This window comes from Cheilinus undulatus, linkage group 8 (assembly GCF_018320785.1).
Source record: "Cheilinus undulatus linkage group 8, ASM1832078v1, whole genome shotgun sequence".
Taxonomy (NCBI): Eukaryota; Metazoa; Chordata; class Actinopteri; order Labriformes; family Labridae; genus Cheilinus; species Cheilinus undulatus.
The window spans coordinates 4,294,514-4,317,118 of NC_054872.1; the positions used below are offsets into that span (position 1 = coordinate 4,294,514).

The following is a 22,605-nucleotide window of genomic DNA, read 5'->3' on the forward strand; positions in this document are numbered from 1 at the left end:
CCCTTCTCCAGCATTTTCACATATTTTGCTGCACTCATTTTACCCTCCACCTTTACAAGCCTTCCAGGGCCAGCTGCTGAATAGCATCCCCACAGCATGATGCTGCCACCACTGTGCTTTACAGTGGGGATGGTGTGTTTGTGGTGATATGTTTTGCGTCTTGTCTGATGGCCAAAAAGCTCCATTTTGATCTCATCAGGCTAAAGCAGTAGTTCTCAACCTTTTCAGCCCGTGACCCCCCCCCCCAAAAAGGTGCCAGAGACCGGGGACCCCCACTGTAACTGAAGGTAGTTGAACACAGTCATGCACAATTCAGAATAGTCATGTGCAGACAAGGCCAAATTCAGGGCCCATGGAGGTCAGCAAAACCATGGTCCATTGTAAAGTTAAGCTGTTGTATCCATATTTCATATTTAACTTGAGAAAATAACCACTCTTATCAAAGAAACAAATAGCTTTTTTAATAATTTGTGTAGTGAAACGCCCTCAAAAAAATGTAAATCCCTTTTATCCAAAAAAAGAAGGAAAATGGTTTAAAAAATTGCTGAAATGTGTTAACAATGGGACAAAAATGTTGAAAGAGGTGGTGAAGTTGAATTTTAAAAGTAGCAGAAATGGGTTAGGAGTGGCAAAAATTGGCATTAATAGTGGTAAAAGGGAGACCAAATGTGGGTGAAATGGGTTTAAACTGGCAAAAATGGGTGTAAATTTGGTGAAATGGGATAGAAATTGTTATAAACTGGCAAAAATGGTTGACTGAGAAAGAAAAACATAGGCAGAAATTGGTTAAACTTCCACAATTGGGCATATCAAATGATGAAATGTGGTCAAAATGGGAAAAAATTTGGTGTAAAAAGGGGTTAATAGCAGCAATAATGGGTCAACAGAGGCAACATTAAACTTAAGAGGCAAGAATTTGTTTAGAAGTGGCAAAAAAAAAAAAAAGTGGTGGAAACAGTTGAAAACTGATGGGTGATGGGATAGGTGTTAAATGGTAAAAATTTGTTAAAATTGGTGGGGAAAATGATTAAAAGGGGTTAAAAAGTTGACAAAATTGGCGTAATATGGCAACAGTGTAATTCAAAAATATATTCTTAGTCTTTTTAGGACATCTGGGGACCCCCCTGTCAGTGGCTTTCTCTTTGCCACTCTCCCATAAAGCTTTGACTGGTGAAGAACTGTTTTTGTATCCCTCCCCAGACTTATTCAGTAACCCTTTCTCTGAGTTGCTTGCAGTGTCCTTTTGTCTTCATGGTGTAATGGTAGCCATGAATAGTCTACTGATGAACCAGTGACTGGACCTTCCAGACACAGGTTTCTATGTACTACAATCACTGAGACACATTCACTGCACTCAGGTGATCCATTTTTCACTAATTGTGAGACTGCTAGTCACTTTAAAGGGAGTGAATATTTATGCAGTCACTTATTTCACATCACATATTTTTGTTTAATTGACATGACTTTGTAGAAATCTGTTTTCACTTTGACATTAAAGACAAAAATATATTGGCCATGATTGATTAATAAAATCAATAAAATGGGGAAACATCCTAGGGGTTCAATTCTTTTCAGAGTGACTGTAAAACAGAATTCTGAGATTGAAATAAAAATTTAATCTCAGATATTAGTGTCCCGATCCTCTTCTGTATGTGACTTCATTCTTCTATAACTGCCTTTTTAATCCATAAAGGAGAAAATTCAACTTTCATTATTAGGAACAAAGATAATTCACTATTTTAAATGATTGTTGATCTTGTGTGCTGATTGGACGCTGGGGGAACATTTACCCTAATGACACTAACAGACGCGCAGTCCTAAATCAACGTTAGCGGTTATACTCGTGTTTTCCGGACTGATCTGGGGGTGGTAACTACTCGGAGGAGTGACGAACGATGAAACGGTGTACTAGTCCTTTAAGAGATCTCGGAGGATCGGACACCTCGACCGGTTTCCGGGTCACGTGTTGTACGCATCACATTCGCATTGGAAGCCACCCGGAAGTCCTCATTGTCTCATGGGGCCGTAGTTACGGTAGTATACGCGCAGTGAGATGTGACCGGGGCTGGCCTTGGTTCTGAAACGGCGGCTGAAGGAGCGCAGAGAGCCGCCTCCCTGCAGCCGGACAGCCGTGAAGGAGTGACGGTGAGCGGCCCTGTGAGGAGGAGGAAGGATCACGGAGAACCGAGCCGTGCCGAGCCGCAGCAGGCTCGGTGTTAACGGATCCCCACGGTGTGAGAGAGCTCAGGATGTAGGCCGGTGATCGAGCAGGAGGAGGTGAGAGGATAACGTGCTCGTGTCTGCTTTGTTTCAGCTCCAATGTGAGTAAATGTGAATATTCTGCCGTTAAATATTATCTAATTGTCAGTCAGAGCTCCGTTATGATGCTCACACCGTGAATCCGTGTCCCGTTACCGTGCGGTGTGCTCGGTCACAGATGGAGGCTGTACCGGGGAGATGGAGCCGCTGTAGGCCGGCCTCCTGTGATCATTCCGGGCTCTGATGACCCGCTGGCTCTCCGTGGTTACCCGGGAGGATTCTAGTCTTTATTAAACCACAGTTTTATCTCCATACAGGGCCGTCTGCTGGATTTCTGAGCCCCATGAGCACAGATCAGACTGGGCCCCTTGACCACAGCTTCAGTGATATTACTACGACCACACCTCCATTACACTCATGACCATGGTGTTCAAATGAGCTCTGAAGTGGAGGGACATCCTGCTGGATGATGATGTAGCCTCCTTTAGACCATAACATCATTGAAAATACTGGGGGACGTAAACAGTTTGGTTACAGACGGGGCTATTGAGGCTGTGGCTGTCATACAGAAATGCTATCTGAAGCCGAGTCCACGAGTTGAGTTTTTTTCCTTCATTTTTAAAGTAAAATACCATCTACCAACATACCTTTTTCAGATATATTAATGCATTTGAACATCAAAACACCCTGTTATGTGCTGTAGATACAAAGCCATGTCAACAGTAGTTGGCCCTTACTGGGCAGGTGGATCTGCTCAGTCAGAGGCACCAACAACGTTCTTGACATAAATATTTGTCCAACCAACGTCTAATCCCCAAAGTGCAAATGTTGGGGGCAGAGTTTGTGTCTTAGGAGTGTTGTGTACAGCTCCAGTGACCTGTAACATCATCCTCAAAGGCAAGATGAAATGTTTCAGAAACTTTAAAGGATGACATCATCTCTAAAGACAGAGGGTGGAATGTTTTATAAACTTTAATGGATGAAATCATTGTCAGAGGCAGAGGGTGGAATGTTTTATAAACTTTAATGGATGACATCATTGTCATAGGCAGAGGGTGGAATGTTTTATAAACTTTAATGGATGACATCACTGTCATAGGCAGAAGGTGGAATGTTTTATAAACTTTAATGGATGACATCACTGTCATAGGCAGAAGGTGGAATGTTTTATAAACCTTAATGGATGACATCATTGTCATAGGCAGAGGGTGGAATGTTTTATAAAATTTAATGGATGACATCACTGTCATAGGCAGAAGGTGGAATGTTTTATAAACTTTAATGGATGACATCACTGTCATAGGCAGAAGGTGGAATGTTTTATAAACTTTAATGGATGACATCATTGTCAGAGGCAGAGGGTGGAATGTTTTATAAACTTTAATGGATGACATCATTGTCAGAGGCAGAGGGTGGAATGTTTTATAAACTTTAATGGATGACATCATTGTCATAGGCAGAGGGTGGAATGTTTTATAAACTTTAATGGATGACATCACTGTCATAGGCAGAGGGTGGAATGTTTTATAAACTTTAATGGATGACATCATTGTCATAGGCAGAGTGTGGAATGTTTTATAAACTTTAATGGATGACGTCATTGTCATAGGCAGAGGGTGGAATGTTTTATAAACTTTAATGGATGACATCACTGTCAAAGGCAGAGGGTGGAATGTTTTGTGATCTTAAAAAAAGATATCTTCAAATGCAAGATGGAATGTTTTATAAACTTTAATGGATGACATCACTGTCATAGGCAGAAGGTGGAATGTTTTATAAACTTTAATGGATGACATCACTGTCATAGGCAGAAGGTGGAATGTTTTATAAACTTTAATGGATGACATCACTGTCATAGGCAGAGGGTGGAATGTTTTATAAACTTTAATGGATGACATCACTGTCAAAGGCAGAGGGTGGAATGTTTTGTGATCTTAAAAAAAGATATCTTCAAATGCAAGATGGAAAGTTTTATAAACTAAAAAACACGACATGATATTCAAAGGCAGAGTGTGGAATGTTTTATAAACTTTAATGGATAAACTTTAATGGATGACATCTTCTTCATAGGAAGAGGATGGAATGTTTTATAAACTTTAAAACCTATATATATAAAATGTAAAATTTTCTTCTGGCACTGCCTAAGAGACAAATGACATATTTCTCTAGAAGTGGTGGGATGTCATGTTGGGTTGGTGTTCACCCCAGTTGAAATGTCTAAAGTGTTTTACTCGACTGTTTTGGTTTATAGAACGATGCCAATGATGCATGATTAGAGGGGTGGCTGATGTTACTGTTTGTCAGGAGCCTTGAGCTCCGCCTCAGCGCTGCTTCTTTGTCTCTTTCTAGGTTTATGTCTTTGTAGTGCTTAATGAAGCAGCAGTGACCCTTGATATCATCTTCCAGGGCAAGGATGCGAAGTTTAGAAACTTAAAAGGATGACATCGTCTTCAAAGACAGAGAGTGGTATGTTGGTAAAGCTGGGGATGTTGGGAGCCTTTTCCCTATATTTTTGCCGTAAAGTAGGTCATAAAACAGACAAGTCATGAAAAAAACAGCATTCTTCATCAGCTGCTTATGATAAGAACACAAACATGCACTATATTGCCAAAAGTATTTGCTCACCTGCCTTGACTTGCTTATGAACTTAAGTGACATCCCATTCCTTATCTATGGGGTTAATTATGACGTCGGTCCACCCTTTGCAGCTATAACAGCTTCATCTCTTCTGGGAAGGATTTTTGACCATTCTTCCAGAAGCGCATTTGTAAGGTCACACTCTGATGTTGGATGAGAAGACCTGGCTCTCAGTCTCCGCTCTAATTCATCCCAGAGGTGTTCTATCGGGTTGAGGTCAGGACTCTGTGCAGGCCAGTCAAGTTCATCCACACCAAACTCTCTCATCCATGTCTTTATGGACCTTGATTTGTGCACAGGTACACAGTCATGTTGGAACAGGAAGGGGCCATCCCCAAACTGTTCCCAAAAAGTTGGGAGCATAGAATTGTCCAAAATCTCTTGGTATGCTGAAGCTTTCAGAGTTCCTTTGACTGGAACTAAGGGGCCAAGCCCAGCTCCTGAAAAACAAGCCCACACCATAATCCCCCCTCCACCAAACTTTACACTTGGCACAATGCAATCAGACAAGTACCGTTCTCCTGGCAACCGCAAAAACCCAGACTCGTCCATCAGATTGCCATGAAGCTCTCTACACACTGTTCTTGAGCTAATCTGAAGGCCACATGAAGTTTGGAGGTCTGTAGCGATCGACGCTGCAGAAAGTTGGTGACCTTTGCGCACTATGCACCTCAGCATCCGCTGACCCCGCTCTGTCATTTTACAGGGCCTACCACTTCATGGCTGAGTTGCTGTCGTTCCCAATCGCTTCCACTTTGTTATAATACCACTGACAGTTGACTGTGGACTATTTAGGAGAGAGGAAATTTCACCATTGGACTTGTTGCACAGGTGGCATCCTATCACAGTGAAACAGTCTGCATGCCTAGGAGCTTGATTTTATACACCTGTGGCCATGGAAGTGATTGGAACACCTTATTCAATTATTTGGATGAGTGAGTTAATACTTTTGGCAATATAGTGTATATCAGCAGTCTTGCCCATATGTTGACTGTCCTTTGTTGGCAACTTTGAAGAAAGTTGCCAGTCCTGCCCACTTATCCCGAAGGTGCCAACTACGACCTACTGTTGGGCAGAAATGGGACAGAAGCCCCTAACATCCCCAGCTTTATGAACATTCCACCCTCTGCCTTTGAAGATAATGTCATCCTTTAAAGCCTATAAAACATTACATTCTTTATTTCTGAATGTAAGCCAGTTAGGCCCCGCTCTCTTTCACTGTGAAGCCATGCTGTTGTAACTTGTGTAGAATGTTGCTTGACCTCATCTGGTAGTAAAAAGCAAGATAATCACCAGGAAAGACAGACAAAGAGGAGAGGTATGCATGATATTATCGACCTTAGTGAAACATCAGTAATGGCCAATATGACAGTTTTTGCAGATATTTACAACAGTTATTTTGGCTATGAAAATCTGCCTATATATTTGTAAATATTGGCTGTACAAGCAAATAAGTTGGTGTAGTTTTAGGCTCTACCAACAGACCTGTGTCAGTTGAAGTATTTTTCTCACTGATTATTATTCCTTACACACATCTGTTTTAAGGACTGGCGTTTTTGGTTTGAACTATGTTTGAATATCGGTATTGATAGTGGTTTTGGCTAAAATGATTATGTAAATATCGAATATTGTGCATCCTTAATAGAAGCAGGGCTGAGGCAGGTCTTAAGCCTCCTGACAAACAATTGACCACACAAGTTGATTGTAATCTGAAACCCACTATTACCCACTCACTTCCTCTACCTTCTCTACTACTATGACCAGGTCTGGACTGGGATGATAATCCAGGGTAGAAGTTTAGCTGTTAAAAAAAGCTTTCTAGGATGAACTGAAACAGAAAATCAGCCTGGGACTTAGAACACGTGCAGCACCAGTGCCTTTGAGTAATTTAGATCTCTGTTAAAATTTTTAGATAAACCTTTAATTCTCTTAACATCTTACTCCAGAACAGTTTTATAACTGGCTCTTTATTCATGATCACTGTTGGCCATCACATCAACATAAAATGTTGTAAGAAAAAAGCTGAATACTCCTTTTTGTTAATATATCCTCTCTCTCTTTTTTTTCAGGATCGAGCTCTGGGATTTCCAAACCTGCGGAGAAAACAAAGACAAAGCGATTTTTCTGCGCTTCATGTGCCGCTCGGCGTCTGCTGAACAAGATGAGTACAGACAGACCAAAACGCAACATCATCAAAAAGAAATATGTAGGTGACATTTATGTCTCTTTATCTCACACACGCTGGTTATTGAAGCAGGCATCGGTTTACAACAGAGGAGTCTGACCCTGGTGATTTTAGCTGGTTACAGACCCCCTTTAGATTCATAAATCCTAAGCTAGAGATTCAGCGTCCATGCTGGGGGAGCCGGTTTTCTTCTTTTTCTTCTTCAACCTCCTCTTCTTTGAGGATGGGGATGAAGATGAAGACTAAGATGAAAATACTTGAAGGGATATTTGTTATTATTAAAGTTGGGTTGTGTAAAGTACTTGGTGATAGTGGCATTAGCCTCCAGAGATTTCAGAAAGTAAGCTAGGCTATATAGCACCGCAGACAGGTATAGCTTCTCTGCATAGTTTAGTGAGTTTCAGCTAAAAATGGGCCAATTGTACACTCTATCAAAAACTTTGAAGCACTTCATCTTTTGCCCGGAAAGCCTCTGTGTTTGGCTTTATTTTGCAATGTGAGCTTCAGCTACATGCTCGTCCGAAGTCAAACGAGTCAGTCATCAGACATTAAAAGAATAAAGTCACAGCCGTAAACTTCCTTGGATGACAAATTTCCATTCAGCTCTTCTGGTTGGGGTCACATCTCAAATTTATCCCCAGAAAGTTGAAGAAGACCCGTGAAACAGCTGGGTTTAATAAGTTAGAGAACTCTGGATGGAGAGTGATGCAAGCTGCAGGTGTCTGCACCCGCTATTGCACCCGATAGTCAGCTGCTACCAATTATCGCCTCCTGGCTTCCACAGCTAATCACAGCTCTGTCTCTCAGCACAGCGGTCCATTTAAAAATGGCATAATCCCCACTGGTCCCTTCTTTTATCAGTGCTGATGCACCACACTGCTGCTGCTGGTGCTTCACTTCCTCCACCCCAGCCTCCTCCTTTATAGCTTAAAGCTTGTTACACCTTCATATTAAGAATCACAGGGCAGGGGCTGACATATAGAGACAGACATCCAGGCACGCTCACATTCACACCTACGGCCAATTTAGAGTCACCAATTAACCTGACAAGCAAGTTTTTGGTAGTGGGAGAACGCATGAGTACCCGCAGAGAACCCACACATGCACAGGGAGAACAAGCCATCTCCACACAGAAGGCCCTGACTGGAAAGCGAACTAGGAACCTTCTTCTGTGAGGCAACAGCACTAACCCCTGAGCCATCATGCAGCCTGGAACCTAAATATTATTGCATATTAAATTGCAATCACAATATTGGGGAATAAAACCCCAATCAGGTTATTTTTTGTGAAGCCCTAGTTGGGACCTACACCAGTTTCTCTCCTCCTCTTTCTTCCTGCTGAGTAAAAGTTCTCTGAGTACTCCAGATCATAAAAGTCTCTCCTCTTATACACAGTTCACAAACATCATTATTTCTTAAGTCAAAAGGCTAATTTTTGTTATATTTCAGAGTAATATGGTGTTGTTTCCTCAAACAGCTGTTCAGAAACGCTGAGGTGGAAGAACGCAGTTCTCATAGCTGAAGCTCGTATTGCAGAATGGTGTCAAAGACAGAGCTTTCTTAGTGAAAAGCAACTCTTCGAAGTGTTTCATATAGGAGCAAATATGGCCTGGTCGTTGCGTCAGGCTGATGTGTGATTATGGCCTGGGTTCAGGTCCAGCCACTGGTGCCTGTTTCATCCCATATCTTTAAAAAAGGTTTGATAGCATAAAATTGAGCCAGCATAGTTTTTTGGAACATTTTTACCTTAAACTTGATTAAATTACGTGGAGCTGCTGTATCTGTCTGTGGTGCTGTACAGCCCATCTTCTCCAAGTGTGTCCTGTTGGAAGGGGCAGTCCTGACCCAAGGTCACAGAGGCTCTGGTGTGATAGGAGCACTAAAATAATCCCGTAGACGCTATTTAGACAAATAAAAGTTTACAATGGAGTGCATCCAGTTACTATATACCTTGGTGAATTTCGTCTGTACTTTTCCTTTGGGTGATGTTACAGTCACATGATCATTACTAGTGTTTAATCCTGTTTTTATGTCATATCTCTGCAGGACATCAGTGATGGGATGCCATGGTGTGAAGAGCGTCTGGTCCGGAAAGTTCTCTTCCTCTCCCTCAGGGAATTCAGAGACACGCACCGAGCCGCACACAAACAACCACACATACAAGCGTGCGCTACTAAGCGCACCACTAAAAACACAGTTTTACACGCTCCACAGAAGACGCAGACGCCATCAAACACTCACGCGCAGAAACGACAGAGCGCGACTGCACCACCGCAGAAAGTCCCCAACAAATCAACTAGCACACAGACGCTGAAAAACCAACAAGTCTCCAAACCACCGCTGCATCACGAACACAACAATAACAAAGGGCAGAAACCTCTGCCGTCTCAGGATACAAACACGCCAAAATGTCCACATGCGCTCAGAAACACGCCAACACAACCACATGGAGAGGACCAGAAGACGTCTGCATCCACCAGGACACTGCGCTCTCACACCACACAGTTGGCGCCGTTGCCACCTAAACAGACACACAACATGCAGCACAAACACTCAGTGAAGAACACACCTACAACGGCGAACACGCCAGCAGACACACCAACGCCGGCTCGGTCGCTGAGGTCACAAACGCCCACAAACCTCAAAGGTCAGTACCATCGGCGACTCTGTCTCTGTCCTCTAATACTCTTTTATTTTATCAGTAACAGATCAATATCATCAATATAATCAATAACATCAATATCATCAATAACGCAATGTTCATTGTTGTAGCTTTTTAATCTGTTCAATTTCACAGTGCAGACAGGTATTAAGTAATCAGCTTTTCCTATCTCAGGTATACTGTAATTCTAACAGGAGGTCCTAACAGAATGTAAAGTGAGTGAGCATCTGCGGTGCCAGATTTCTAGATTAGACCCCTATACAGGAAGTCCTGGAACAGATCTCTAGCTAACAGGGCCAAATTTTCAGCTCTGAATTGCCAAGAATTGTTGAAGCTGTTGGCAGTTGGATTCATCTCGCTGCTCACAGCCTTTTCTAGTTGCACGCCCTGCTTACCTTGAGCACAGCACCCAGGATGGAACAGCCTGTATCCAGATACCAATAGTGATCACAGCTGTTGTGCAGCTGCTCAAGCCCTTGTGAGTCCTGGAATTTTGTATGGTTGCTAGAATAAGTTTAGAGCTTTGGACAATAAGAATTCAGGATGTTTACTTTTTTTGGGCTTGAATGCAACTTATGAGAACCTCTCTAAGATGTTAGCACACTGGACCTTAGGGTCGCAGTGCCTCAGAAAAAAAAAACATTAACATCAGAAATTTAACTTTGACTACAGTTGGAAAAAAAATGTAATCAACATTTTAGCAAGAGCAAGTACAAGAAGCAGATTTATCAAAAATGCGATCAAAGTAAAAAACATATGTCAAAAACATAATAAACGACCCCATTAACCCTTAGGGGTCCACGATCGTGCCAGCTGGATTTCAGATTTCATGTTTGATTTTAATAGGCCAAGTAAAACAGGAAATATGATCATTTGAATTTGATATAAAAAAAATATTTTTTATGCCAGAAAGTAATTGTGGTCCATTACAGTAAGCAGCACAAAACATGAATGAGATACAGCAACTGAAAAGCATGGGAAATTCAACATACTATGCATTTAATGCTTTGTTTTTTTTAAAAAAGATAATGCTGATGTTATATATATTGACATATTTTACTCTTTTAAAACAAGTGTATATTGTTCTCAGAGGTCCTCAAAACATGCTTGTGAAGTTTATTGCTGAAAAAATACTCCAGTATTGGATTTTTCATGTCTAAAAACCCCTCTGTTTCAGTCCTGCTCAGAACAAGCTGTTACTGTGTCTTTAGCTTTGAATGTTAATGAGCTGTCTGACTTGGCCCTGACCCTGCCCTTCTCAAGAAATGGATGTGGCTTAATGGATGTAGCTCTCCTGATCTTCCTCTCACCTGCCAGCTTAGCAGATCAGGAGAGGAGGGAGCAACTTTCTTCTTCTCCCCACATGACATCATGAGGGGAAAATCTGAGAACGGCTTGTTTCAGCACACATTTTCTGAAAGGAGGGTGGGGGGTGGATTCTTCTGGCACTTAAGGGGATTATCTTATCTTATCTTATCTTAATCTCTCTACAGGCTCGGTGGTAAATGGTCTCAGTCGGCGTCAGTCCCTCCTCTCAGCCAGTCCGACGTGGATTAGATCCTTACAGAGCAGACCCGGTCCTCCACAGCGCCGCCCTGCCAGCCTCCATCATGACAAAGAAGATCCTGCCAGCAAGAGGTCAGAAAGCATCGTCCTTTTTTAAGGGTGTGACGGTATCTGTATTTGTCTGAGCCATCACGGTTCAGATGTTTGGATGCTACCTTAGAACTGAAAACATTGACAGGGCTCATACTCCCCCATTCTCAGAGAGATCTGATGTAGCTATTTGAATCAGGATCAGACAAATATCAGAAACCAGGACTGGACTGGGCCATCCTAAGTATATAGTATTGAACCATCATCTTTCCAGGATCCAGTTTGTTGCACCAAAATTAGAACTGGATTTAAAAATTACAACTCTGGTGTTGTGATAACACTTGATTATAGTAGACAAAGCTACTAAGATGTTTCCCTGATATTTATCCTTATTTAGAAATCAACATAAACAGACACACAACATGCAGCACAAACACTCAGTGAAGAACACACCTACAACGGCAGAAGACAGAAAGTTCCAAACAGGTCCAAGCCAGATGTAATGAAAAGTAAAAATTCTTAAATTCTTGGTGTATTTCTGTGCAGACCAAGGCTCCAAGCTCAGAGGAAGTTTGCCCAGTCTCCTCCAAACTCTCCGGGACCTCCTATGTTGATGACATCAGCACGCAGTAATAACCACGCCCACAGCCCGCAGTTAGGCACGTGTCTGACCCGACGTCGACCAAAGACGGAGGACTTCCTGTCTTTTCTTTGCTTAAGAGGTAAAAACACCACAGGTAGTCTGAGCCAGGGGATCCCAGAGAGGCTTCCTGCCTTTCAGCACCAAGACCTTGATTAGTCTAGAGACTAGGACCCTGATATCCTTCCACCAGTCTAAAGATGGTGGTTTGGAAGGACCCTGATATCCCTCCACCAGTCTAGTGATGGTGGTTTGGAAGGACCCTGATATCCCTCCACCAGTCTAGAGATGGTGGTTTGGAAGGACCCTGATATCCCTCCAACAGTCTAGCGATGGTGGTTTAGAAGGACCCTGATATCCCTCCACCAGTCTAAAGGTGGTGGTTTGGAAAGACCCTGATATCCCTCCACCAGTCTAGCGATGGTGGTTTGGAAGGACCTTGGTACCCTTCCACTGGTATAGAGATGGTTTTTAGGTAAGAGTAACACACATCTAAATGGCTTACAAACAAATGAAGAAGAAGTAATGAAGTGTTTACAGAGACATCAATCCTGAATGTGAGCTTTGATCCTGAACTGCTCACTTCTTGAGAGCCCATCTGTCCATCCATCCATCCTCTAACCATGTCTTCATCTATCTATCAATCAGCCAATACAAATATCAACAAACCATTCATCCCTCTGAATTATCCATCAACCATCCATTTTTTCAGCTTTTTGATTATTGTTCACAGTGATGTTGTGCTAAGCAAGTCAGTTCATTGCTGCTGAACCACCTTGACAGACTCCTTTTGATGTGAGAGAGCAGCGGCTTTACTCTGAGCTTCCGTAGATGTCCGAGCTCCTCGCCTTGCGCCTTGTCTCTAAAACTGAGACCAGACACCCTTCAGGGGACTCTTTACCAGCTGTTTGAATCTGCAATCTTGTTCTTTTGGTCACTACCCAAAGAGCTGAGTGTTGGATTGTAGATTGATTGGGTCATTGAAAGCTTTGCAGATGCACCGTTTGCATCTGTGAACTCACAGGATGGTCTCCATCACTTGGGAAACTATACCTGCTGAAGGTCACCAACTGAAGAACCTGCTAGAACATCCACCAACACTCTAAACAGATGTCTCTGATATTCATAATTGCCCACAAACACTCACCAATCAATCTTCAACCTTCAAAATCAATAACTACACTCATTCATTTTAGGCTCAGCAGCGTTGCCTAGCAACATGGCCTTTTTGGCAAGTGGGCGAGAAAAGGAGCCCGCCAACACTCAGCATCCTGCTTCCTCTCTGTCGACCAATCACAGGACAGCAGCTCAGGGAAAGAGCACGAAGGTTCTCAGTAGAACAGCAGGTACATTAACCCAACTAAACCCATTAGTAAATCTACATACAGAGTGAGAGAGGTTTTTATTTTGAATTATCTGCTGATTGTTTCTCGTCCTCCCACAGTGCAAAGAGACGCTCGACCTCTTAGGGGAAGTGGGCGCTCTGTGGAGGTCAGCGCCGCCACTACTTTGAGCGTCCGAGCAGAAAGGAGGAAGGAGAGGGAGAGGAGAGAGGAGGATCTGCAGAGGAGGAGGCGGAGTAAAGGAGCAGAGGAAGACAAGAAAGAGGGACACCAGTTGAGACGACGCCAGCTCCCCCTACAGGTCAGGAAGAACAACAAGGTATGATCATCTTTCTAGATCATGTTTGGTCTGAAAACTGTTTTTCTAGATAAGGTCTAAAGGAGCCAGAATACCGATATTTGCCTTTTTAAGCTAATATCTGCTGATACCGATAATATCATGCATCCCTACTTTTTATGGACTAAAACTAGACTAAAATGTTTTGTTTTTGTCAACTAAAACTAGACTAAAACTAAAAAGGATAGAAATGACTAAAATGTGACTAAAACTAAAATGCATTTAAGTTTTTTGGTTTTGACCTTGAAAAGATATGGGAAAACTCCTGCACACTGTTAACTTTCCAAATCTGATGGATTGCCCAGATACCATGTCTGTGGTCAGGTGGATCCGTCCTGGAAATCTACAGTCTGACATGTTTATTCCTGAGATATGGCCTGACTTCAAATTTCAGTTTGTAACTCACGAAATCGAGTCAAAATCAGATAAAAATCACGCTGAGGTGTCTACCCAACTTTGGTCATTCCTGCCCTAAAAAGTAGAGCTTACATATTGCCTCTCTGTTGCAGGTTGCCTTGGGGACTAAAGCCTCTGAACAAAGAGCCTCGTCTGGTAGGTCAGCCGCTCCCTTAAAACGGAGCACAGGGGTTCGCAGCAGAGGTTCAACCAGACCCTCGACAAGGCCGAGCAGTACCAGGAAACCCAAAGGCCATCAACAAAGCAAACCCAAGGGAACCAACAAAAACCTCTCCAGGCAACCAAGCAACCAACAGCTGCCTCGCAATCACCCCCTTCCTCCCCAGCGCCGAACAGTCTCCAACTGCTATAGCAATCCCAAGACCCTAAGCAGTCTCCAGAACTCAGGAACTAATTCCCGCAGGTGTCCAGCTCAGACGCTGCTGGCTAATGGCTCGGTTACGAGACGGCAGAGTGATAACCTAAGGGTGTCCAGAAGGAAGAGAGGCCTCCCACCAGATACCAGCCCTACCCCTCTTAATCCTCAGGGCAACAACTCAACAAGGAAGTGCAGGACAACGCAATACAATCATGTAGATGTCCCATCAGAGAGTGGTGAGATTCCACAGAAGGAGACAAACTGTGAGCAAGTTAACGGGGAGGAAAAGGCAAGCCAGGAAGAAGTTGGAAAAGAAAGATGTGGGGATGTTGATGAGAAGATATTACAGACGAACGGTTGCATAAGTGAAGACTTACAGGACAATGGTAACGCCGGAAGCACCACTTCCCTGGAGCCCTCAAAAGACTCAGCCAAAATCGGTACAAACTGTTCACCTGGCCCGGTCATCGAGGTCAGACAGGTCCGAGAGAGACGGATCCAGAGAAACCAGCCTGCTTCATCCACACTCCCTAGGCCAATCACGAGGACTACTGAATCTAGAGCCAGAGCTGCTGCTGCCGCGAGGACTACTGTTACTAAAGCTGCTATCAACTCAGTGACTTCTACTCAACCAGACCCACCAGCCACTAACTCTGCCAAGCACACTGCTAAGGGTACTAACAAAGGTACTAGCATTACCAAGTGTACTTCACCAGCAAGCAGGTACTCGACCCATCACTCCAAAGGTGCTGCAAAAGACTCTTCCAAGGACACCACAGGGGATTCAACTAAGGACAGTTCTAGCACTTCCAAGGGCTCTACAAAGGGCCTTACCGAGACCAAGACCACTACCTCAGCCGTTAAGACCAGGACCAGCCCAAGAATCCTTCTGAAGCGCTGATATACATATTGAGAATTTTAGAAGGTGGTTGGTAAATAGTCAAATGTGTGTGCTGTATTTCATAGGGAAAACATGATGGTGGTTGGCTGATGAGATAGTATCCAAAAGGACAAAAACGTAAGCGTCTACTGTATTCTGGTTTCTGTGTGTAGCTGAGAAGTATCGAACAATCAGATTTGAGCAAAATTGGGTTGTTTGCAGGAGAACAGTCAGGGCCTGATTCACTTAGGATGGTGTCACACTAGGGACTTGGAGGACTTTTGACCCCAAAGTCCAGTTCAGTTTAATCATGTCTGCTTGAAGAGCTGCTCTCTGGCAGGATTAACGTGTGCTTGAGCAAAGAGGTGAATGCAACCTTGCCAGAGTACTGGGTACATGTCAGCCTCTGAAGTTAATTTTAAACATTCAACATTTAAAGGTGGATTGACTTGCAGGAAAGCTGCACAGTCCTTTTGTGAATCAGGCACTCAGTGCAGTGAACAGAAAAGGTTTTGGTACATTGGCTGAACTGATATTCCCAAACCAATCAATCGCCTGTCTCTGTAGGACAACTTAACAATTCACTCATCTCTGTATTGATCACAGCCTTGTTGTAGTCATCACTCATTATCTCCTGTCTTTTTAACGTCTCAAGTGTCTTCGCAATTTTAAATGGGGCAAACAAATGAAGCTGTAGCAAGATCATCTTCATGGCTTATCTGGAATATTACAGACTTAATTCCACATCAGATTACATGTGGATCCCATTGGCTGCTTGACCAGTGGGTTCTGAGATTGACATTTTGGCTCTTTTAAGGTTTCAATGTGTTGTCAGAATAGTATTGGCCAACAAGGGAAGACAGGCTTTGGTTGTAAGGAGAGTAAAAACATTATCTGCCTACCACTGGGCCTTTTTATCCATTCATTTAAAAGATATCTGCATTTAAGAGCAAATTATCCAATTGTAGATACTATTTTCTAATCTCCAGCTTCCTTCTCACACCTTTAATTGTAAAATGCGAGGGAAGTGGAAACACTGGCCCTTTATATTTGATGTCAGTCATCAGAAAAGCCATTAGTTGCACCAGAAGCTCAACATTTTTGCAAATGCCCTGAGACTTGATGTTGAGAGCACTGAAGTTGCTGGACCTGCAAATGTAATAACTGCCCACTAACATAATTAACCACAATAGTAATAGAAATATGCAGCTTTTGATGTTCTACTGCAAATAAAATAACTTTAACATTTGCAGATTTATTACATTTATGGGGAGGTAAAAATCACCATCCCTCTAGATTGTCTTAACTTCCTGCAAATGTAATGTGAACACAAAAATGAAATTTTTGGTCATTGTTTATTGTAGTCTTTTTACAGATGCCAGTAGGTTCAAGTCAGTTTAAGCTAAAGCCATGTCAAAAAATAGTTATAGCATTTTTTTGTTTGCCATGAAACAGGAAGTTGTTTTTTCCAGAATCTCAAAGAACAAGTAGAACCATGAATCTTACCACAAAATTTTTGAATGAGAAAAGGAGAGGATTGACATCAATTTGGGAATATTCTTCAGAATCCAAGAGGTTTTCCTGAATTAAGTCCTCAGAGGGGGTCATCTGATCCACGTCAAAGTCATTTTACAAAAAAATAACTGTTTTATGTGACAAAACTCACAACGCTGTGCTGGCTTCCCCTATTAAAGCAAGTTACTTTGTCTTAATCATACAAGGTAAAACTGCCTGGGACTAAAAACTAATTTTGAATGGACAGAGATTTTAAGATGAGTTTTGGCTCTACCAGTGTTTTAAGACTGGTAAAACAACTTCTTGTTTCACGGTGTACAAAAACTTGCCATAACTCGATTTTTGTTGTGACTTGAGCTTAAGCTGACTTAAACCCACTGGCATTTGTAGAGAATCACAAACATTTAGTTTTCATTTTCATATTGCATTGTGGGAAATAATTATTTTTAAAAGCCAGAGATTATTTAATTCCCAAAAACATAATAAATCCCTGTAAATGTAACTTATTATATTTGCTGTAGGGAACTGCTCTTACACTTGAGGGAAGTTTATTGCATTAAAACCTGTAGATTTGTGTTAAATTTGTAGGGAGTTGTAACTTGTGCAGGTGTTACAGGGCTTGCCTATCTTGGTATGCAATCCATTGATCAGCTAACTGTGGGCCGGGTCAACCACAGACCTGGCCTTGGGCATGCATGATGATGGGTTCGCTGCGCAAGGCGATGGGGTGCTCACTGTATCCAAGCACACAGATGAAAGTCAGTCTTTCAGTCCTTGGTCCCTTTGTTCTTGCTAAAATCTTGTGAGACTTAGACTGGTGCCCATTGACACCAGCTGGATACCTTTGTGATGACCTTGGTGTATTTTTGGGTGTTGTTAGACCTTGTGTCTGATGCTCATGTGCCCAGGAGAGTGAGGATGGGATGGTTAGCTTCTGGATACAGGAGCAGCAACAGGGCTTCTACAGACACCTGGCATGCCTTCCTAAACCTGATCCAGCTCACTCGGTACTAGTGCCTGGGACTCTATGGGTTGGACTAGGTTTTGAGGCAGCGGTGTGGATGGGTTAGACAGGAGGATACCTGGAGATATGGGGCATGGGCCTGGCCCAGGCCTGGACGATGGCCATCAGGAGGTGTGAGCAGTACAGGACCAAGGTTGACACGGCGAAGTGCCGAACCAGCATATTTGAGACCTAACTTTTGTCACAGTCAGTGGGTTCCTACATTGGTTGGATGGTGATGTTTGGACTGTTTGCTTCTATCTACACCCATTATTTGTTGTGCAATCTTAAAATCCCCTCGCCTTTAGTCTGATGTGAAATATTCCTCTGGGAATAATGTCCAAATTTTCTTCCATTATGGTGTAGCATGTGGTGGTAATCAAAAAACTACCAGACAAATCTTCCTTTTCCATGTGCTTCATTGTTAAGAGTCCGTATGGAAACTTGAGAAGTGATCATGTGGCCACACATCAAATATGAAGCCAAATCTTCCTCTTTAGATAGGTCTTTAACATGATTACAGCATCTCCACCGGTACAGTGACTAACACTGAAAAGTCAACAAAGAAAATATCTATAAGCTTTGTGTAATCCTGAATCCTAAAGATGTATTACAGCAAGCAAAACCAGGTTTATTGTTCATACAGGAAGTCCGTGCTCTTTTGAGACAGCAGTAACAACCAGAGACCTTTGAGGATGGCAGAAACATCCACCCATTTCATCCACACTGCCTCTTGTGGCTACAAGAACCATTTATCAGCTTTGTCAATCCTAAAGGAGGAATTTGAAAGATGCTTTGGTTTGTGGTTTCGGTATTTTAGAGTCTTTCTGCTCCATGAGGAGGGCGAATAGCAGACCATATATCAGTAAAAACTGGTGACATGATGCAGCCTTCACTGTTAACGAGGCCATCATGCTGTATGATAAGTGGCTGTGTAAAGGCCGGATCAGAAAACACGAATTCAGACAGATTTTGACCTGACTTCATGCCACCGCTTATCGTCAAATATCAGGCCTGGATGTTCACATAGGGAATGACAAAAGTGTGACAAATCAGCAGTGCATCCAGGACGCTCTACAACCACAATTCAGCAAGAATGCATGTGATGTCGCAGTCTGACTGCAAGTCGATTAAGTGTTCCAGCTGCAAGTCAATTAAGTGTTCCAGCTGCTGAGTGGCAAAAAGTTCAGACTGGTGACAAAATTCAGTAGGGAATGAGCAGCCAGCAGCTTTATTTCAGCTGAAAAGTGTCATCCATCCATCCATCCATCTTCTCCCGCTTATCCTAGGTTGGGTCGCGGGGGCAGCAGTCTTAGCAGGGAAGCCCAGACTTCCCTCTCCCTTGGCCACTTCGTCCAGCTCTTCCCGGGGGATTCTAAGGTGTTCCCAGGCCAGCCAAGAGACAAAGTCTCTCAAGCATGTCCTGGGTCTTCCCTGGGCCTCCCGGTGGGACCTGCCTGAAATGCCTCACCAGGGAGGCGTCCGGACCAGCTGTCCGAGCCTCCTCATCTGGCTCCTCTCGATGCGGAGGAGCAGCGGCTCTACTCCGAATCCCTCGCGGATGGCCAAGCTTCTCACCCTATCTCTAAGGGAGAGCTCAGACACCCTGTGGAGGAAACTCATTTCGGCCGCTTGTATCCGTGATCTCAGTCTTTCAGTCACTACCTGCTCATGACCATAGGTGAGGGTAGGAATGTAGATCGACAGGTAAACCAAGAGCTTTTGATTCAGCTCTTTCTTCACCACAACAGACCGATGCAGAGACCGCATCACTGCCGACGTTGCACTGATGCACCTGTTGATCTCCCGCTCTATTCTTCCCTCATTTGTGAACCTGACCCTAAGATACTTGAACTCCTCCACTTGGGGCAGGATCTCATTCCCAACCTGTAGAGTAGTAGTAGGCTTGCCATGAGCCTCTGGCTGCACTGTGGATGTCCCAAGGCCCCAAAAACTGTTGGCGGTCTCCATGAGAAATGTGCAGACAAAAATATATGCAGTCGAGCTTGACCTTGGCCACCAGTGACACGCATGTGTGTCAACATGTGTTAAGCTTAACTTAATCCATCTAAATGGATATTGGTCTGGTTTCCTCCCTTTGTTCATCCTTTTCCCATTGAGCAAACAGAAGAATTTCTTGCCACTCTACCTGCCTACAGGTGAGCGTATTAAAACATATCTCTGTTTTTCATTTACCAGAGTGATAGCCGCCCAATCCCTGGGGGGTATCTTCTGTTTACATACAGCAAAGCTAGCATCGCTACCCCACATAGCAGTAGTTAGCCTAGCTCACTGGGTTAATATCATAGCCATGTTCTCACATAGGGCTGCACAGTGGTGCAGGGGTTAGCACTGTTGCCTCACAGCAAGAAGGTCCCTCGTTCACTTCCTGGTCACATCCCTGTGTGGAGTTTGCATGTTCTTCCTGTGCATGCGTGGGATCTCACCAGGTACCCCTGCTTTCTCCCACCACCAAAAACATGCATTAGGTTAATTGGTGACTCTAAATTGGACATAAGTGTGAATGTGAGCTTCCCTGGTCGTCTGTCTCTATATGTCAGCCCTGTGATTGACTGGCGATCAGTCCAGGGTGTACCCTGCCTCTTGCCCAATGACAGCTGGGATAGGCTCCAGCCCCCCACAACCCCAAACGGGATAAGCGGTATAGAGAATGGATGGATGGATGTTCTCACATTTGTATCTCCGGGTCTCTCTGAAGGATAGCCAGCCCATGTTGTCCTCCACAAGCGTTTTTTTCTTTGTTGTTTTCATAATTTCAGAGCACAAGAGGGCTAGATGAACACAGATCTTCTCCTGTAGCCATGTAGACACTCTTAGACCCGCCTCCCAGACGACCTATGAACTGTCACTGTCCCAAAGACAGCAGGTAACGTCACAACAACAGCAGACGATGATTAACCAGGATGTAGCGTGGCCAGTCTGTCGGCTGAGACAGGATGAGATTTTATGTCCTAGTCTGACAAAGAATCGTGTGGTCTGATCCGGCCAAAAGTGTTACTGAAGGTTCAAGGAGAATTTCAGGTGCTATCAGGTGCTATTAGCTTACTCATTTAGTGATTTTGGAATGGTTGAATAGAAGAGTGGTAAACTTTATGTCTGTATTAAATCAAATTAGTACATTAATACTGCACATTTCCTCTCAGTAGAGCCCCTGTGTGCAGAAAAGATTTTGATGTTATAAAAAGTTGCAGTAATTCCCTCATATTTGAACACATAGGGGCTTTATGTGAGTGACTAACAAATGAATTTGTAAATGAGTTATTTATACTCTGTCCATACTTCTGTTAATGTGGCTTTTTTATGAGTGTGTTAATTTATGGCTGACATGTTATGAATAAAGGCATGAATCCATCTCATGGTTAAATGAGATTTAATAAGCGGACAGTGAAAGAATGGTAACTCTCTGTCCCACACTTTATACTTTTAAACACAATGTAATTAAGAAACTAATTTCCTTTTAACTGATTCAAGCTGTCTTTCCACCTCTTCATATTTTAACATGCATTAAAAATGTGAGTTTAGGTCAAAGTTAAGTTTTTTGGATATTCTATTTTTTCTTTAAAGTCCCTGTCGAGGGGGTTTAGAACCTCCAAAGGGGGTCAAGTATGGTTCATTAGATCACCGTAAAGACAAGTGTACTGTACTCGGGCACCATCTCTGAGTCTTCTTACATACTGTAGGTTGTCTGGGGCATGATTTGTGTTTTTAGGCCTGTTCACAACCCTGCTCAAGTAAGGGTTACTCGTTAGCTAGCAGAGTTGCAAAGTTGTTTGTAAACCTCTCCTGTCTGTTGAAAAACTGATGTATCCATGCAGCATCGGTGCATTTCATCCTCTGAGCTGCATGGTAGATGTAGAAGTTTGAATAGGGTTGTTTTTTGTGCTTAGCAATGATAAAAAACATAGAAGCCTTCAGGATGGATCCCATTTTCTGCATGGGAGCACATACAAATGTCGACCTACATGGCTTTGGTTGCTTGCCATCAGGGCAATCCCATCCATGCATGGCATTAAACATCTGCATAATGTGACAACACTCTGAAAGTACAGGAATTTTACAGGCTGGAGGTTTTAGTTTTGAGCTCTTTCTTAATTGGTTGAATGCCTTAGGCCGGCCACATACTACCGGATTTTAATCCTGATTTTAGGCAAGATTTGACCCCCCCGATGATCGTGGGGGCGTATACTGACTGGAGCGAGCACACTGGGTAGCGTCACCAGACGGACCATACGTAGTCTTACCGCTCACAACCATAAACACAACTGTAACTTAATTCCAGCCAGGATTTCGTCCCGAGCCTTTCCCTTGTTTTATGATTTTTGCAGCACCTGTAATGCATGCCAGGGCAGCCTGTTGCAGAGAGACAGCAAGACGGCATCCGACAGACATCCGTGTTTTTTTTTTTCTAAAGTTGTGATCATGTGAGGTCGTAGGCAGGTTGGCAGGTGTGTGGTGTCCAGTGATCTGACAGTCTGGCTGAGTCGTCTAGTGTGTGCGTTCAGAGTATTAAAGATGAAAAATCTTTGGAAATTGTCCTGAAGTCTGTGGTCTCCCACGATTTTAAAATAGTTTCAGATGTAAAAATCGTCTAGTTTGTGGCCGGCTTTAGACATTTGATTTTACCAGAGCATTAATGATGTGAAGTTTACTCACATTTGACTAAAACCATGCTCTAATGGCACGCAATGCAAACGAGTTTCAGAGACAAAATCAGTCTGATTACGCTAACTCCTGTTGGATTACCATGAAAGCA

The 22,605-nt window shown here is 43.2% G+C and overlaps 1 protein-coding gene across 1 annotated transcript; it reads left to right on the plus strand.

Moving 5' to 3' along the window:
- The first annotated feature begins 2,106 nt into the window (after positions 1-2,106).
- On the plus strand, positions 2,107-22,144 carry LOC121514113 (protein Jumonji-like). The gene is made up of 8 exons (XM_041794206.1): positions 2,107-2,277; positions 6,966-7,102; positions 9,127-9,727; positions 11,236-11,380; positions 11,885-12,060; positions 13,175-13,324; positions 13,423-13,640; positions 14,168-22,144. Exons 2-8 carry the CDS (start codon positions 7,058-7,060, stop codon positions 15,332-15,334), a joined length of 2,502 nt encoding a protein of 833 aa, XP_041650140.1. The 5' UTR covers positions 2,107-2,277; positions 6,966-7,057; the 3' UTR covers positions 15,335-22,144.
- The last annotated feature ends 461 nt before the right edge of the window (positions 22,145-22,605 follow it).